The sequence below is a fragment of the Xyrauchen texanus genome, chromosome 13 (genome assembly GCF_025860055.1).
Source record: "Xyrauchen texanus isolate HMW12.3.18 chromosome 13, RBS_HiC_50CHRs, whole genome shotgun sequence".
NCBI lineage: Eukaryota > Metazoa > Chordata > Actinopteri > Cypriniformes > Catostomidae > Xyrauchen > Xyrauchen texanus.
Window position 1 is genome coordinate 36,327,502 of NC_068288.1, and position 20,239 is coordinate 36,347,740.

General features: G+C 36.6%; 1 protein-coding gene across 3 annotated transcripts in view; it reads right to left on the bottom strand.

Annotated features, from left to right (window-relative positions):
* Window positions 1-20,239, bottom strand: part of LOC127653997 (FERM domain-containing protein 4B-like) — a 71,573-nt gene that overhangs the window by 20,263 nt on the left and 31,071 nt on the right. For all 3 annotated transcript variants that reach the window (XM_052140906.1, XM_052140905.1, XM_052140904.1), the window contains exons 6-11: window positions 19,542-19,598; window positions 18,881-18,903; window positions 9,831-9,914; window positions 5,064-5,129; window positions 4,591-4,648; window positions 4,172-4,258 (exon numbers count right to left, since the gene is read on the bottom strand). In XM_052140906.1, coding sequence (XP_051996866.1) covers window positions 4,172-4,258; window positions 4,591-4,648; window positions 5,064-5,129; window positions 9,831-9,914; window positions 18,881-18,903; window positions 19,542-19,598 — 375 coding nt within the window. The remainder of the gene's footprint in view (window positions 1-4,171; window positions 4,259-4,590; window positions 4,649-5,063; window positions 5,130-9,830; window positions 9,915-18,880; window positions 18,904-19,541; window positions 19,599-20,239) is intronic.

The window sequence follows — 20,239 nt, forward strand, 5'->3', positions numbered from 1 at the left end:
TGTTTTTGGACATTTACCATGGTAACATGAAGAACCATGTAAATTCCATAGTATGTGAATATGATAATTATGTTCTAATACCATGTTCTTTTGGACATAGTACATTGGTAATATCATCATTTATTTTTTTTACATTTACCATGGTATTCTTTGAAGCACCTTGGCATATCAAGTAAGTATGAAGGTACTATCCAGTACCATGGAACATATTAAGTACCATGGTACTACCATGTTTTTGGACATTTTACCATGGTAATACCATGTTCTGGACATGGGACCATGGTAATACCATGTTTTTTAGACATTTACCATGGTAATAGAAGGGCTGCTCGATTATTGCAAAAATCCATAATCATTATTTTGGTCAAAACTGAGATCACGACTATTTAACACAATTACTCATTGACTTTGGAAGCAGGGGCGGATTTAGGCATGGGCAACATAGGCTTTGGATGCCTGGGGCAGCATCTTGCCGGGCGCAGAACGAGGTGTCCACACAAACAAATGGGTGCCCTGAAGTTCACCAGCCATCTCATCTCATCTCCAACCACAACCCCTCCGTTGAGGGCAAGCATTTTCAGTACACAATGTTCAGCACACACACACACACACACACACACACACACACACACACACACACACACACACACACACACACACACACACACACACACACACACACACACACACACACACACACACACACATGCGCCGCCTGTCATAAATGATGTGCTTTGGATTACATTCAACAGCAGAATAAGAATATGAACTATGACACAGGGCTAGGCTATCAAAAATATAGTCGGTTATTTTTTTCGTTATTGACATTTTAATCCGTCTGCTTGTCTGGTCGGACAAGTAAATTCTATTTCACTTGCCCCTTCAAAAAAGCACTTGTCTCTGACAAGTGTTAATGTCTAGTCCTAATTAAATATTGTATTCAACTTTCTCTGGTATCAATTTTTTCTTCTGTAGTATAGCTCCTAAAGTTTTAGATATTATTTTGGAAAACAAGACTAAAAATACTAATCAAAAACATATTTTGGTCCAGTGTATAATGGGCTAAGTTTACACTCTCTCACCTTCATGTTCACTTCGATCACCCAAAAAAATGTATCTTCTTAATAGAGCGGCGTATTGCCGATTTTCTTCAAGATAAGAAACACACAGTGAGCGTGACACATATATTATGATTTACTACGTTGCGTGCAATCACGTTATAATCTAGCTGCAGCAAACGTGTGTAAGGAGCATCCCCGCGCAAGAGTGTGCATTAAGTGCCTTGCTCAAGGACACAATGGTGGTGGCCGTGGGTATCGAACCAGCGACCTTCTGATTAACAGTTATGTGCTTTAGCCCACTACTCCACCACCACTCTTCATGATATTGGTATATACTTATATTTCCAAAGAAATACCAAGTTATTCTTTTAAGTATGTGTATGAAGTATATCAATACGGTAATCCTTAATACTATGGAATATATCAAAGGACCATGCTATTAGCAACTGTTACCATCACTGTCCCATGCCATCATCAGTATGTTTTTGTTAGGTAAAAAGAAGACAAAAAGGAGAAATAGAGAGACGTTTACACTGATCTCCATTCCCCCCCCCCCTGGATATCTTGGCTTGCCAGGGGAAGAGCTGATTGGGACACTGCCAACAGAACCAATCCCCCATCAGGCCTCCTCCAGCTCCCCATGAAGCTCCATAATTACACCCTCCTCAGGGAGGGGCTGGTGTTCATAGCAGACATGAAGCTGAGTTACAGACTGGGACATACCCATTAACACTCTGGCATAGGGCTGAACATACATACACACCCAGTTTCATCCTACATAGCACTGGAGTAATGGATGCCAATTAACACACACCTTAAAAAGTGAGGCTTGGGTGAAATACAAAAACCCTTCACATTAAAAAAAAGAGCAATGGTTACTGAGCTCTTGAAGGGTAGGGAGAATGCTAAAAATGTGATAATTGTGATGTTAATTAAACATACCATTGAAACAAATGGCTATCTAAAGAGGAAAGGCGGTGTAAATTGCAAACATTTCCTACATTTAGAGTCTCACAACAAATATATAACATATTCACTGACAATAGGGCTGCAAAATTAATTGAAAAAACTAATCACGATTACAATTACGGCTGCCACAATTATGTAATCATGAAACAATGAGACAATTACAACATTCAATTTAAGCCTGCTCCTGTTGCATCAATGGTTACTATTTACAACGCGTTTTTGCAGTGGTTGATTATTCTAACCAATCACTAACATGTCCGTTGAGCAATGAAACGGCAATGGCCAATTAGAGACGCTTAAATTAGTCCTCTGTCCTATCAGTAATGACAACTGACCCTAATGCAAGTTTTAAACCATATGAATACCCAGATGCTTGCTTTATGTTCCACCTCTGCTCACGGAAACATCACCTGACACTCGAAAAGCTGTAGAACAAGAACGAAAAGTACTTCGGAATTATTTTGGATTCATTGCATATTACGCCGCTTGCTTTGAACACAGATGTTAAATACACTGCAAATGAGCAACACTACAAATCTAAAATGCTCCCATTCTAATAAAGGCATAAACGTGGTGTAAATAATTGATTTATTATTACAGATTTGTTTCTAATGAGAGCATTCGCAAGAGTGCACAACTTTGTGCAAAGCTTAATTGAGCTTGCGTCGTAATGCAGGTCTCAAAAAGCATAAACCTGCAGTGAGTGACAGCAGTCATTGTAATGGGAGAGTTTGTCGTGTTGCTCGATTTCTGTGTAAAAATTTATTAAAAATGTTATTTACAATGACTGCTCTAATAAGACCATTTGCCAAGCAGCTGGTATTAGTAGATTTAACATTTTCACAAATCGCACAAACTGATAGCAAATTACTGTTTTTAATTTCCAAAGTTCAACCACTGAGGCCTACAATGATCTTACATGAACAAGATCACCATTGAAGATCTAGTGGGATAAATGGTCCCCTGTCATGCCACCAAAGGGATTACTGAATGCAGTAAGTAACTTGGTCAATTTAAAACAGCTGTTAATAAGTTTGAAAATGTTATGTGTCATATTATTTACTGTGCGTGGACTAATAATTTAAGCAGTAATTTAGCAATAATTTTATGTATTCTATACCGTAGATATCCATTTAATATAAATTTTATTTGGCCTAACATTAGCAAACATCATTACAATATTTATTGCTGAAAAGAAACTTGAGAGCAGCTCATATCCACCACTGAAATCTGCTACTCTGAACGGCAAGGTTACTTTGTGACGTCACTGTAATTGAATATTTTAATCAAAATTAATAAATCGCAATTACAATATCAAGGGCAATAATCGACAATTGTGATTTTTGCTATAATTGTGCAGTCATATTTAGTTGTAATCAGACTCAAGTCGTACGAGCTGCAGCTTCGTGCGTGCAGATGCTTATGATATTTAAAGCAGCTGTACTCGTGGTGATGTAGGTTCGAAACGAGACTGTGTCATGGCACATTGGATGACATTTACCCTTTCACTCTGGTCTAAAGCCTAGTGTGTCCTCCGTTTTTCATGTGCCTTTACATACATTGTAGCCTTTCCAAGTATACTCCATTGACCAAAACACTGTGCATGAGACGTGGAAGCATGCAGACATCCAAAGTATACTTTCCCTTTTGCCTCAATGACTGTATGAAGCATACAGCACACAAAAATGCAAATGTAATCGGCTGACTTTGCACAACTTGTGGCAATCAAGGTGCACCAGTCCGCCAGGAAACAAAGTCATGTTTACATGGTACTGGTTGATACAATGAGTGCTTTTGAGGAAGAACAAACCACTGGATTTGCCAGTTTTGATTGCCAGCAAATCTTTGAAAAATATTAAGTTATGTCTGTGAAATAATTTATATTTAACCATTTTGAACTGACAGAATTTCTGATAATAAACTCAACACACATTTCTGCTACAGCTTTCATTAGCATCATTTGTATTAGCATTTATTTTTAGAATGAGTTCCACAGCACTATATTCACCCATAAATGGCCTAATCCCCAAAGATGTGGAGTTGAAACCTAGCATGGACTGGAGAATTCCCCTATCATAATTGTGCCCTTGAGTAAGGCTCTAAGCCCATGGTAATAACAACAGAATAACAGAAGAGTAAACCTTTCGTGGCTTGAGCTTGTCTTGGAGGTCGTACTGGCCGATGCCTTTGTAGCTGATCCCCAACCACCACGGTATGTCCTGTTTATCCTGCGAAAAAGAGGACATTTTAGGAAAGTTAGTCACAGAAGTAATTACTGCTATTGTCTGGCAAAGGTAGCAAAATAAAAAGCCATTCACAGCCATTCACATCCAATAGCAGCAGTAAACACAGTTTGATCTCCAGTTATGTTTTATTGAACTAGCTAGCTCAGCACATTAGAATTATACCACACACATTTTACAAGTGTTAATTATATGACTAACAATAAATCAAGTTAAGTCCTATTATGAGAGCCTTTGTATTTATCATTCATATCTACGTCTACATCTCTAAATAGTTCCAATTTCCTAAAACACAATGCAAAAACTAAACCACATACCTTTACTTTGTAGTAATGAACTCCATATGCAGGTAAGGATTCAACTAATGTAAGATACCTGTTGAAAAAAAATTCCAGCAGTTCATTGAATAACAGTACAGAACAGAGAGGGTCAGTGTTTTGGACAAAAACTAGTGTATATATGAACCCTAGTAAATCATCTATAAACTGTCTCCGACAGTAATCCCACAATTGATTTCTCTGTGCTTTCACAGTGGGCCACATTGTCAATATATCAATGCAGGGACACAAATCAAGCTGACAGAAATGACCTTGTCTCATCCCAATGAGCTAAAAATAAAGTGGGACATTGTGGTTAGGTTTGCCAAAAGCAGACACTTTAAGTAATGTGGTCCAATTAATTACACAGTTTCACCCTTCCACAAACAACTGCTAGTGATCAGGTAGGACAACAGGCTCAGACTTGCTTTGCTACCATTTATTTCAGGCAGAAAAATTATTAGTATGCTTACCGTACAATTGCCTGTCCACGACTGAGACCCTTCAGCTTTCGGTAATGTTTGATTACTTTATCTTCACTAGATGGCAAGTGAAATAAAGAGAGAGAGAGAGAGAGAGAGAGCGAGAGAAAGATGTTACCATCCACACACACACAAAACGGAGTATGAGACCAATGTGTGAATGTGCCATTTAAATGACGTAGCTAGTCAGACTAGATATTAAGCCAGGTGCACCCATGTATGAAATAACATCTGGCTGGCTGTCCTGTGAATCACACACATGGTTCATAGCAATTATTCTAATAACCTGTTCTTCATATACACACACATTTTTGCTTAAGCATTCATTTATGACCACCATTACAAGGAAGCTACATAATAGGATATAAATAATACAGATCATGATTGCAGAAAACTTGTTGGAATAACATTAAAATATACAGCTACAGAGCTGCATCTGCCCTTACTCACACAGCTGTCTTTTTAACACTTGCACTAACATACTGATTTCTCACTTGTACACCCTTCAATAATTGCTGTCTGTTCACGGATTTCAATCCATCAACTCCTCGCACTAAATACCCATTGATTAATGCTGCCAAATCAATTCATTTTAGGGGGGCAGACATCAACATCCAAATGTCCAGGTTTACAGAAGCCATAGGGCAACTCTAATTAGGGATGCACCGATCCGATACCTGGATCGGTATCGGTTCCGATACTGAAGCTTTTAGACAGATCGGGTATCCAATTCCGATACTCTGTGTTAGTCATGTTCATTACTGTCAAGTAGGGATGGGCATTTTGGTCATTTTGTCTACTCGAGTACACAGACTAATTACTCAATTACTCGTAGAGTACTCAAGGGGCAATTACATATATATAACTGTATATATAGTAACACGTCTGACAAATGTCTATGGCTGCTGCATTGCATCCTGTTTTTCCAGTGTATCGTCTATGCATTATTATAGGCCACTATAAAATAGTAAGTTACAAAATGTATAAAAGTTTGCAAAACATAATGCATCATTTTTTTTCATTATGTGAAGATTCGCTGACCAACTCTGAAAGAAGTACCGTCATGAATGAACACTTGGAAGCGAAAGCATCCCAGAGCGCTCGTTAAGACGGCAGCACCGCAAGTCCCGTTTACTTTTTGTCCCCACCCAAACATGATATAGTATTACAACACATGTTTCTGTTAGTAGTAGTCACTTAAAATAGATTTTCTAAATGTTTCCTCATCGCCCCCATGTTAAAAGTCATTTCTGCACCGCTGCTAACGTAACTTTAAACCATGCATCATCTAATTTTGTTATTTGGCCGTTTTATATTTTCTGATTACTTTAACGCCCATGAATGAGTGAGAAAATGGCGTAAACTGTGTGTTACAGTCTGTAAATCATTTAAATTATATTCCTTGCCCCACTGAGATTTAATTCAGATTGCAATAGTTTTATTTATTCCTGTTAGAAAAAGTGAACTGTTGCTTGAATTGAACTAATGTTACTGTAAGATGAGGGGGAGGGAGAGAGGAGGAATGTGGAGGGAGGGGAGGGAAAGAAGGAGGGGGAGAGAGATTGTGTGTATGTGGTAAAATGGCTGTGTATTTTGAGAGTCGATTAAGAATGCACAAGTTTTAGGTATTCCTGTTTTTAAGTGTTACTCAAATTGCACTAATTTGACTGTAAAATAATTTTATGTTGGACTGCTTAACTCGAGGTTGCACAATGTTTTGATATTCCTCCTGAAAGTGACTTGAATTTTACATTTTGATGAATTTATTTTGTTGTTGGATAGCTAAATGTAGATTGCACTTTCCTTTTACTCATATTGAACAAGTTCTTACTTAAAATCACTCCAAAATAAAATTAAAAGTAATCTACATTTAGCAATCCAACAACAAAATAAATGAAACAAATGTAAAATTCAAGTCACTTTCAGGAGGAATATCAAAACATTGTGCAACTTCAAGTTTAGCAGTCCAACATATAATCTCTCCAAAATAAAATTATTGTTGGACTGTTTTGTTGCAGAATAATGCCCTGCAGTGCACACTTTGTTTCTTGTACATTTGTTTGTGTTTAAGAGAAGATCATTTATAAAAATATTGAAATATTAATGAAATGAGTTTTTTTATATTTATTTTGGGTTAATTAATTGTTATATTAATCAAGAAATAACCATAAAAAATCTTTAGAAAAAAAACCCCCGTCAAATTAGTAGTTAGATTAATCAATTAAAAAAAATTAGCGTTAGGTGCAGCCCTATTTGAAACACTCGCCTGCTGTACACTGCATGCGCCAGGTGTGTGTATGTGTGTGTGTGTCCAAATGTTCGCTCTTGTGAGGAAAGCCGTGACGCTCTGTATTGTTGTTGCGGTGATTCATGAAGCATTCCATTAAACTCGGAGAGTCTGAATTTCCACCTTTCAACTATGGAAAGTGCAACGGAATGACATTTTATAGTGGATATCCAACTTGGAAACTCAAGTGGAAATCTACATTCATTTCATCGAGATGCAGGTGTGTGTTACGTCACGTCACGCAGGGAGTTTTAGTCAGTGACAATCATTCACTTTTATTAAATAATATCCATTAACGAGTCAAAGTTTTTACATTAAATGAAAATAAAGCATGTTTAGCAAACGTTTTGCTAAAACATGGTTAATTACACACTCTTTGTTTTGATTATTGTAAGGATAGCATTGCAGCATCGTATCAGTTTGTTTGCCATGAGAAGTCTCTGATAATCAGTTTACCCCTCAAAGTCACAACATAGTCTCAAAATTAAAAATAAGCGCCCTCTTTGACACGTTTGTGTTTAGTTGTCTGGTAATTGTCACTGGATTTCGAATTAAGTGAAAAGTCACATCATGCGTGATCACTATCGATCATCGTTTTCATGATTGATCATTGGCTGCCATGTCCGAGTACCCGAGTCCTTGAGTACTCGTGCCCATCCCTACTGTCAATCTCCAAAAATGACATAAAACAATAAAAACACCATTAAAAGCAGTTTATATGACTCGTGCATTTTATTCAAAGCTACTTCAAGACGTGCAATAGCTCTGTGAATCACAAAAGTCTGTGTTTATTAAGTAAGCATATAGTATGTGCAGCGGCAGCGCGTTAAGTGTATGGTACTGCACTGTTGACACAAACTCATGCACAGGCTGTTGATGCACTCGCGGCTATTTTTAGCCTTAACAGCGGTGCACAATATTTGAGCACTACTCAAGAACAGCATCTCAGAAGTAGCATCTCAAATGCTTATCAATAATACTCTTATGGCTAAAATGTTTACAGTGTTCAGTGGCTAAAATGTCAATATGACTAAATGTTACTAAAATATCAACAGTTTGCATTGACTAAAACTACATTAAAAAGCCCAGTAAGCCAAACAAAACAAAGCACAATTACAGATGTGTTTGCGAGTGTCACGCCATATGACAAGTCTTCACAGAGATATAAAGAGACATGATGCACTGTTAGCAAAGTGGGATTTCAGAAAATGCTCCACACACTGGACAAGAGGTACCAGCGATAAGTAGAACTTTTTAGAAAGAGGATTTGAAATACCAATTGGTCATTTAAAAAAAACAAAAAACACACACACAACAGCAACAACAACAACAGTTTAAGTGGTTTGAATGAACCACACTTTTATGTCCAGTTTCCTTTTCATAGAAAGTACATGTTACATCCTGCTTAAATGTCCCTGTTTGTTTGGACAATCTTATTTTCATGAAAATTTGTATGTTCTTATTTATTGTTCCATTTTATTTAGGTGTAATTTTGAGAAAATAACAAGTTTGCAGTAATGCAAAGATGTTATTATTTAATTTTGTAAAAATATTTTAATTTGAAAACACTGCATTTATAGTTGTTGTTGCTAGTTTGTATGTTTGAGTTGAGAAATACATATTTCAGCCTGTGCATTTTCCTTGATAACCAAGCAAGTTGACTCTTGTTACCATTTGTTTATTATATCGCAATCGCATAATCGCAATATTAGCCTCAATATTCGCAATATTACATTTTCCCCAAATTGTGCAGCCCTAATATATATATATAGAGGTGCAGGACTTTTAACTATAAAGACACCCAAAATACACATGGGACTCTTATTTTGAAATGTCTTAACTGCCAGTTGTGAACAGGCTGATGGATGATTTGCTGAGAATGTGAATGATTCAAACTGCTAACCTGAGCTTCTGAGTTCAAACCCTCAGTTCTTTTTGAGTGATTCATGAAAAAGACCCAGTTCAAAAAAAAAAAAATAATAATTTTGTAACGACTCTCTCGTGCTGGTTTTGTTGTTGAGTGCAGCAAGCTCATCACAACAGAATGGGTGAAAAGTGGCTCGAGACACACTGGTGGTGTGCGCTCTAAAGATGTATTCAATAATGATGGTATCTGCCGAAACCGCATATAAATGCACACACATAACTGTTGCCAATGGCAACTACATTTTAAAATATTGTCGCAATCAATTATTTTTGGTCACATTTGGGACCATTTTACTCACAGTCTGAAGCCCTGAAAAGCCTTTGTGGCGAAAATAATATTAGCCAATAATATAGTCTCATTTTCACAATCCAATCAAATCCCATTTAATGCAATCAAGTCCTGTCCTACATTATTTCATATTCCATATTACACATATTCTTTTGGACACTGAATTACATCACAATACAGGAGTAAAAGCATGGCAAATGCTGTTTGTTTTTGTCTTTAAAGCAAAAAACACATAAACTAAATATTTAGCTCTTACCAGAATGCTAATGATGGGTGCTCTTTCAAAACTGTGGTGGGGAAAGCTGGAAGCTTCTTCAAGGCTGATCTTGTACTTTCATCACTAAAAAAAGGTGTAAACAAAAATACCAAAGGTTTTATAATGAAATACTCCAATAAATCATTCATAGCCTAGCTAAATTTACACAGCATATAAGTTATATTAGCAGCAGTAGTACAAATAGTACTGTTGAAGTATAATACTGTAGATATCATGTGCTGAATCAGGAATAAACAAAAGGAGCCCAGTCTTGCTTGGTCAAAACCACAAGCTGTGATAGTGAAGTTTGGATAGGACAGCAGATATCATTCCTTTGAAATGGGGCTGAAAAAATTGTGTATAGACTGATGTTTGAATATTTCCCCCTCCCGAGTGCAAAACGGTTTTATGTTTCAACCTCTTGCTGGAATACATTTAGGCTATAGAAAAAGTGAATTTCTATTGTAAACTGTGCAGTACGATAATTATGATAATTTCAATTTTAAACCATTGAAAGTTAACATAAGTCATTATCAGATATTTACATTTACCTTTTACAAATTCATTTGGCAGACACTTTTAACCAACGCGACTTACAAAAGAGGAAAACCTAAGCGAATCATCTTAAGGAGACAGAGGTACAAAAGTGTCAATTGTAATTGTGTTCATTGTAATTTTTAGTGGTATAAATGACAATTACATTTCTATTGCTTAGACTATTTAAAGAGTTAGGGATCTGAACAAACCTGTAACCCAAAGTTAACTTTTGGGCACAACTCGTCCCGCATTGTTTATTCTACTGAACTTAATAATACTTTCATAAGACTTTTTTTCACCTGTGGGTGGATAAAACAAGCAGAAAAATTTTAATTGGACTTTAATTGGAGGAACACAAGCTACTGTATATCTAGGTACTATCTCATTTAGACTTGGGGATGGGCTCTTTTTACTTCAGACAAAACACTCAGAAAACAACAGCAACCACCTAGCAACACACACAAAAAACCCACACAGAGCACCTTGGCAACCGCATAGTGAACTATCCCTTTAACGGCACGTTGGCAAATTTTCACTCACAGAGAGTTTACATTTAAAATCATAAGTAATTTACAACATAGATTTTGCACGCAAGTCTACAGATTAAAGCTAAAGTGTTTGATAACACCAATTATTGTCATGCAGAAAATACAAGTGCAGCAAAGTCCCTTTAAACTAAAGCAAAGTTCACAAAGCACAGACTGGGATGACAGTTCAATGCTGAACTACAACAAATGCTATATGAAAATCTAGCTGGCACCATCACGATGGGAGAAAGACAAAAAACCTGAATTCAAAAATTGGAGAGTGGTGTCCTAGAAAACCCTTATAGCACTGGTTTCCAGACATCTGATCTGATTTACTGACCTTTGATCAGATCTTTTCCAAAACTGTGTTGTGGGTGACATTGTTTTTACAGGAAGCAATTACTCAGAAAACAAAGAAGCATACGCTGATCTAATTTTCTGAATACAATAAAACCACAACATCTGAGTCAGCATACTTTGAAAATTAATTGACAACTAAAGGAAACAGGTTAAGGAATTGATAAAACATGTACAACGGAGCAGCAACCTCTCTTGCCCCGCTTATCAGAACATTAATACCTTGCTTGACAAAGCAGCACTATATTCTCTGGCACTACTCCCTTTTCCAAGTCAGTAGTTTTGCAGTTCAGTGATTTATGATAAGTTTTATGGTATAAATCTAGAGGGCTGGGTTGATGATGTGGTAAAATACAGTACATTGGTGCCCTGAGACCGCAATGCCTCGTCAGCAATCTGGAATTCATTATACAGTCTTTAATATCAACCAGTTGGCAAGGAAGGGAGGGCGAACACTTAACCTCACACTTTAAGCAAGGCATGGAGGACTTACACTCACTTTTTCAAGCATTCAACTACCTCATTGAAAGGAAATTGGTGGCAAACATAATTTGATGTTGAAGTCCTTAATCTGAAGATGACTAATGCATATTTTAGATTACTTCTACTTAGAATTCAGATTCAACGGGATCAAAGTGAATATTATAAAGTTCAAAACCATTATAATATTGTTTGAAGGGATACCAAAAATGAAAATTCTATCATCCTTAACTCACTCTCACGTCGTTCCATACCCCTGAAGGTGACTTTTTAGAAAAATATCCTGGCCACAGTTTTCCATATAATAAAAACTAAAAGAATGGGGCTGTCAAGAAAAGTTTTCTGAGGTCATGTGATATCTTTCTGTGAGGAACTGACCAAAATGAAAGTTATTATTCACTGATAATCTTCCATCCAGCATGCTGTAAACTGCTCAATGAGTTGAACTTGAGAACCAGATCAGACTGACTCTAACCTTTCACTCAGACTGTCAACCAAAACTACCATTTCACAGAAAAGATTTTTCTTTAGTGAACTGCAAATCTCACACAAAGCAACAAGCTGTATAGACCATTTTTATGACAATTGTATAATGCTTTTGCATCCTTTTTGAATCTTGAAAGAAAGCTTCAGTTCCCATTCCTCAGAATTTATTTCTGTGCAAACGATTTCTTTAATATTATTTGTAATAATCCTGTGCTTGTTAGGTTCTTTTAAAAGTGACACCACCTCCTAAACTTTCACTCAAGTGAATGTGTACTTATGGGAGGATCGTATAGGGAGAACCCCTGCCATGTTGCTCCTGACATAAACTAAAGACAGATGACATCAGCATCCTGCTTGACGCCCTATCGTCTGCCAACGGGAGATGTCTCCACTCCCTTATGCCTTACATCCTCCCAATCTTTAAGGAGTAAGTTTATATGGAAAGTGGTGGAAGTCTTCCTCACTTCCTAAATAAACTTAAGAGCCCAGGGCCTCCAGCTTTACCCACATGCAACAGCTCAAAATTTACGAGATTCGACATTGAGCTAACAGAAACCAGAGCAAGAGAAGGTCTTAGGGTTTCATCGAAAGCCCACTTACACTTTGAGAGGACACTATCAGTACTGATATGCTGCTACCAGAACTGCTTGACCATATTACTTAATCATGTGCCAGGCAGCAAATACTAAAAGGCATGTCAGCTTTAAAATGTGAACCAACACAACCCAGCAAAATCCTTGTGCTCTAAGTGGTTGCTATGACATTAGTCATCCCTAGATTTAGCTCCCTTCAAAGTACTGTAATTGAATTGGATTTATTTGCTTGTTTTATTGATTGACAGGTTTCAAATTGTAAGTCTGATCTTTCACACAGAAAAGTATTAATAGCACATATCTCCACAATAAGCCACACGACTTGGAAGTATGTCCGTAGCACAAATGGTGCAGGACAAGACACGCACCAGTTTTATAAGTTTAATAGTAATGGGTTTTCGAAAAAACTAGATAAAAATGGTGTTAAGATACTAAGTTATTGGTTTAAAGTGGTTGATTATAAGTATTTAAACAATATATTTTCATTTTATACGCAAATATTCAGATATATGCAGATATGCAGTGCATCCGGAAAGTATTCACAGCGCTTCACTTTTTCCACATTTTCTTATGTTACAGCCTTACTCCAAAATGGATTAAATTAATTATTTTCTACAAACAATACCCCTAATGACAACGTGAAAGTAGTTTGTTTGAAATCTTTGAAAATGTATTAAAAATAAAAAAACAAGAAAAAAATGTAAATAAATCACACGTACATAAGTACTCACAGTCTTTGCTCAATACTTTGTTGAAGCACCTTTGGCAGCAATTACAACCTCATGTCTTTTGTGTATGATGCTACAAGCTTGGCACACCTATTTTTGGGCAGTTCCTCCCATTCTTCTTTGCAGGACCTCTCAAGCTCCATCAGGTTGGATGGATCGGTGCACAGCCATTTTCAGATCTCTCCAGAGATGTTCAATCGAGTTCAAGTCTGGGCTCTGCCTGGGCCACTCAAGGACATTCACAGAGTTGTTCCATAGCCACTCCTTTGTTATCTTGGCTGTGTGCTTAGGGTTGTTGTCCTGTGTGCTTAGCTTTGCCCCAGTCTGAGGTCCAGAGCGCTCTGGAGCAGGTTTTCTTCAAGGATGTCTCTGTACATTGCTGCATTCATCTTTCCCTCGATCCTGACTAGTCTCCCAGTTCCTGCCGCTGAAACACATCCCCACAGCATGATGCTGCTGCCACCACCATGCTTCACTGTAGGGATGTTATTGGCCAGATGATGAGTGGTGCATGGTTTCCACCAGACATGAAGCTTGCCATTCAGGCCAAAGAGTTCAATCTTTGTTTCATCAGACCAGAGAATTTTATTTCTCAAGGTCTGAGAGTCTTCAGGTGTCTTTTGGCAAACTCCAAGCGAGATGTCATGTGCCTTTTACTGAGGAGTGGCTTCTGTCTGGCCTGATTGGTGGAGTGCTGCAGAGATGGTTGTTCTTCTGGAAGGTTCTCCTCTCTCCACAGAGAAACGGGTTCTTGGTCACCTCTCTGACTAAGGCCCTTCTCCTCTATTGCTCAGTTTGGCCAGGCGGCCAGCTCTAGGAAAAGTCCTGGTGGTTCCAAACTTCTTCCATTTACGGATGATGGAGGCCACTGTGCTCATTGGTACCTTCAATGCTGCAGAATTTTTTCTGTACCCTTCCCCAGATCTGTGCCTCGATACAATCCTGTCTCGGAGGTCTGCAGACAATGCCTTGGACTTCATGGCTTGGTTTGTGTACTGAAGTGCACTGTTAACTGTGGGACCTTATACAGACAGGTGTGTGCCTTTCCAAATCTTTCCTTTCCAAGAATTTACCACAGGTGGACTCCAAGCAAGTTGTAGAAACATCTCAAGGATGATCAATGGAAACAGGATGCACCTGAGCTCAATTTTGTCATGGCAAAGAATGTGAATATTTATGTACATGTGATTTATTTTCATTTTTTTATTTGTAATAAATTTGCAAAGATTTCAAACAAACTTCTATCATATTGTTATTATGGGGTATTGTTTGTAGAATTTTGAGGAAAATAATGAATTTAATCCATTTTGGAATAAGGCTGTAACATAACAAAATGTGGAAAAAGTGAAGCGCTGTGAATACTTTTCAGATGCACTGTATAACAGAGGTAGACAGATCTATCGGTTTTACCAATTAACTGCCGGTAGCTTTTTGGAACTGTCAGTATCGGCAAAAATCTACGGCAATAGTTGCCGATAGTTTTTCATAATTTATTCATTTCAAAATAAGAGTTCTTGATGTGTTTCGGGCTTGTTTATACTTAAAAGCACCATGTTATACACCAAATCTGAAATTATTTCTGGTTAATTTGGTTGAACAATAAACTGCTTATGGGATGATATTAATTTAAGACTCTTTGTCTGAGCCCATCATAGTAAGGAAAGCATATTATTTTTCTTTTGACATTCTACAAATGTCAAAAACAGATCGGCCTTTCCCACAAGCTTAGTAATCGGCAAAATCCACTATCGGCCGACCTCTAATATATAAATATACTGGCGGTCATTCAGGGATCATTTGGCGCACTTTGTTCACTGCAATTCTCTGACTGGTAGATTGTTGTTCTTCAGGATCATAGGTAGTGTAGTTCATCACCAGAAATATTGCTAATTTTAAACTTTTATAAACAATGAAAAGCAAAAAGAAACAAATGGATGCAAACAAGATGCTCCATACAATGAGAGGTAAGAATTATGCTCCATCTTTCACAAGATCCATATGCTACTATCCCTTTTTAAGGTTTAGGCTTAAGTGTTGTTCTTGGCTTGGATATCCCAAATAAATGTTTTCCTAAAATACAAGTACAAAGCGAGATACTTTCACAGCGTGTCAAGAGTGAAAGTTGTTCCGTGTAATGCGTGTTCAAGGACGAGGTCCACGCAACCATATGTCATTGAAAACGGTTCCTTTTAATACCCTTTCTGTTCTTTCAGTTGTTGATCAACAACAACTACAAAATTTTTATATTTTCCTAATGTCCCCTTTATAATTAACAGCATTAATTTTGTTAATGAAAACTAAGACGAAAAATGTTCGTTGACTATCTTTTTTCTACGACTAAGACGATGACGAAGACGGCACTGATGTCATTAAACTCTAACTGTGACTATATCAACATGCAATAATGTTGACAAAAAAAGAGGAGACTAAAATGTATACTGCAAGAAATATATACTGCAAGAGACTAAACCTGTACAATCATGCAGGATTTGAATGTTGCATGACTGGCTTGATAATCTTGTTAGAACACCTACAATACAGTGTTTACAGTCGAGAGCTCTGACTAGGAGATTTACTACTGAGTGAGTTATGAATGTTAAGTCACTTTCTATAGTGATAAAGTTATATATATATTTGGGGTGTAACAGTTAGAATTTCTCACAGTTCGGTTTGTAACACATTTTAGGGTCACAGTTTCGGTACAGTTCGGTATTTGTTTTGTTCAGAAAAAAAATATTACTGCCAAACCCAAAGAATAATCTATTTGGTAAACACTTCAACAGGTTTGCCCTTAATAAAAAGCATGGTTTGACAACAGTAACCATAGTTTAGCCATGGCATTTGCTGTAAAATCAGAGTAACCACAAAATGTTTGCAATGAGGTACCTTTAACCGACTGGTCCCAAAGTCATTTTTAGTAGATTTAGGGTACTACAGGGCACTGGGGTAAAGGGCACATTAGGGTTGCTCTGATAACAAATTTTGGCTTCGGTAAGATACCAGCCCAGATACCTCAATATCGATACTAACTCGATTCTTAGGCAACATTTTCTGATCAAAGAATCTTTGATTTTTGATGAAATTACACAGAAAATTACGGCATAAAGTCTTATAGATACAAATTATGCCTTTTTTAATTAAAATGTGTTTAATCAAATACATACTGTACAGTTTTAAAAAAAATGAAAATATAGTAATTTTCAAAAATATAGAGTGAATAATATTTCAACAATAATAATATATTTATTATTTTTGGTAAAAAACAAAAAAGATTACAACATTAAAAGATAACAATCTGATTACCTGAGGCAAAAGGCTACCATGGTTGTATCACAAACTGCTGATATTCAGTACACTTGCCTTTGTGATATTGCTTATAGATAATAATACAACATTAAAGTTATTATGACTATTATTGTCACTAAATTGAATATTAACACTTTTAAACAGTTCGTAATCTCTTCAATTTCACACATCCAGTTGAATAGAGCTCTTATTTCAGAGTGAATTTTATTTTGAAAGACCTTTGAAGTTCTTCCTGTTTGTAAAGGGTTTGTCACATTAAGCTTCCTGCAGCTCGTGATCTGAAATCTCCAAGATGCAATGGTGAAAAAGGTCATTTGAGAGTTCACAGCCAATTATACACTTAATACACTGCTCTGCAGCTGAATACTACTTGACACACTGCATGAAAATCGAGCATTAGTAGTGTGTTGCGTTTGTGTACGAGGAGGAGATGACAGAGCAGGACAGAGGCTCTCATTCGTACTGGGGTGCACATGTGACTGTATATTATTTAATTAAATGACATTCTTCTGCTATTTAATGATCACACTTGGCCATATCAAGACTAATTGTATTATTATTTTCAAATGGTCTTTGATTTAATCTCAAAACTCTCACATTATATTACATTTTGCTAATGGCACCATACTTAAATATGGTATCGAAATGAACAACAAGATGATATTGTACCGTTTTAAATTTGTTGGTATCTCGATATTACCGGTATACAGCGGAACCCTAAGGCACATTTGGTTTTATTGATTATATTTTATTTTATCTCCCAAAACACTAAATTGCAACAAAACTACCACAACACTTTCCTAAACACCTGTTTGACACTATGCACAGCTACATTTTCCTGATCTATGAGATCATTGTGTGTAATGTCTAAAGGTTGATTTTGAGGCAATTTTTTATCTATTATTGAATCTTTTAAAAAAAATGCAAAGTAATGAAGTTAATGAAAAGTCCTGAAATTATCACATTTAATTTGAGACAAAATACTTTGTTATTTTCAGTTATGTCTAAGGTGATTAAATTAAACGTTTTTCAATAACTGTCCAATAAGTGAAAGGACAGCATTTGGGGTAAAAAGTCCCCTTTTTGCAGGGGCTAAAGGCCCCCTATAAAACACATTGTTTTTCTTAAGTTGAGCAAACAGATTTGTACTGAAATATGTTCAAAGTGGTCTCACATGGACTGCTCCAATCACAATGGTGGTTCATTTGTTTATAGAATACTTTAGATGTAATTAAATGCCAAATGTGTTTGAAATTATCAGGATGGTGCACCATTTGCAGAAGTAGTTATTTTGATTTTAAATAAGCATTCTCTTCATTTGGAAATCAAAAAAAAAAAAAAAGAGAGAGAAAGAGAGAGATCTCAAAATTATTTGCATTAGTTGACAAATTTTGCATTAAAAACGTCTGCATTACTATAAACCCCCTGGGGGCCTTTCACCCTAAGTTTGTGGGGTAAAAATATATATTTTTTAATCAAACAACCTGTTGTTTATTTATTATTTATTTTCACACAAATTATGTTGCTCCATCAATATTTAATAAAAAGAACTCTATTTTTCATCTTGATACATTTTGTGAACAGAAAAAGCATATTTTCCTTAAGATATGTAAGTCAGTTCCCCTCAAGTGCAAACAGGTGCCCGATCACAGTGAACAAAGTTAATTCAGCACATACAAAATTTTATAATAATCATAGACAGTTACTTATATCAATTGTTTTATTATTTAAAGCCTAACAAATGTCGTTTTGAGAAGCAGCTCCCCTGAAAACATGTGCTTGCATAACATAAATTACATTAAAATTGCTTACATATATGTAAACTAAATACCAAATGCCATTTTGCTACTTATTTATTATTATTATTATTATTATTATTATCTAATGCAAACACATGTACACCTTTACAACTGTAATTGTCCAAACATATTGGGAGCCACTGTACAAAATCATTTAAAAATAAAAAATACAAAGCAGAGCCATTTAAGATATTGTGTAATAGATTGAAGCCATAAAACATTAATGCTTTCTCTTACCTTGTGTAGTCTCCGTTTGTCTCCTGCAGAAAGAGACAAAAGTGCTGTTGTCCGTGAATCAATTCAAAGTCAGACTGAAGCATTACACATTGTCTTGAGTCAATGTGGTAAGAAGCTTAAATCCAGAGTGGGCTTACTATAGACCACACGTCTGTAAACTTTGCATTAGACATATAACAAATAAGATTGTTTTTCGCATTTGAGTAAAACTTTAACTTTACACAAAATTGCACTCTATTACTTGGGTGCAACAAACACAAATGTGCAGGGCCGTAGCAAGGTATTCAGAGACCCCTAAATGTTTATTGCTCGGCCCCTTTCCTATTAAAAAACACAGTTTAGAATTTGATGTGGGGCCCCCCTGGACCTGTGGGCCCCTAGAAATGTTTACCACCTTTCATCCCCACTAACTATGGCCCTGCAAATGTGCATCGAGGGAACATTGTTTCTCAGCCACCCAAGTTCGCAGCAGTTTAGCGTCAGCGAGAGGATAGATGTAATAATTTCAAAGTGAAAATTCATACATGCAATAGTAAACACACAGTTATAACGCATTCAGTCGTTGTACCGCTTTAAATAAGCTCAGATTCAAATTGTGCATGAAAATGACTCGCTGCGAGCCTGTCAAATATAACGCACGGATTCAAATAAACTTACTCACCTGCACAGTGTATGCAGCCAACTTAAAAACGGTCTCACTCTCCACTTCAAGGTTTCCCTAAAATTGTTTAAAAAAGGACAATGTACGGGGAAAGTTAATGCATTTTGTATTACTTTTCGCAGACAAACCGAATCAAACTATTTTATCCCATCAGCTTCAACAAGCAGGTTCCACTGCGGACGATACCACCTAAGAAAAACAACGGGGAACTTTAAAAATGTAAACACTTTACCTATCTTACACTCATTGGATCATATGACGACTAACAAAACATAACAGATAATACATGAATTCAGAATGCTAACCAATAAAATAACCCACCAATATATTCTGAATTACCACTATTATCCACTCGTCTCCCCAATAACAATAAATGGTACAGTCTGCGAGCAGGTTCAGCGCTCGTGTTTCAACGTGCATTAAAGAAAGTTACTCTTATGCCTTACGAAAGCAATTAAACAATTCTTTAATAATGTGAATGGATTGCTTTAACCACCAAATAGCGCAAAAGTAATATCAAATAAAATATTAAATAAATGTGCGGCTCTTGTAGATTAACAAGTGTAAATGTTTGACGAGTTCACACGGGGTCGCTGTTCAGCAACGAGGAAAATCCCTCCAACCCTCAATCACGCCATATGCAGCCCTGTGGGAACCCAGATCACACCATTTCATCTGACAATGAAAGACATACTAGA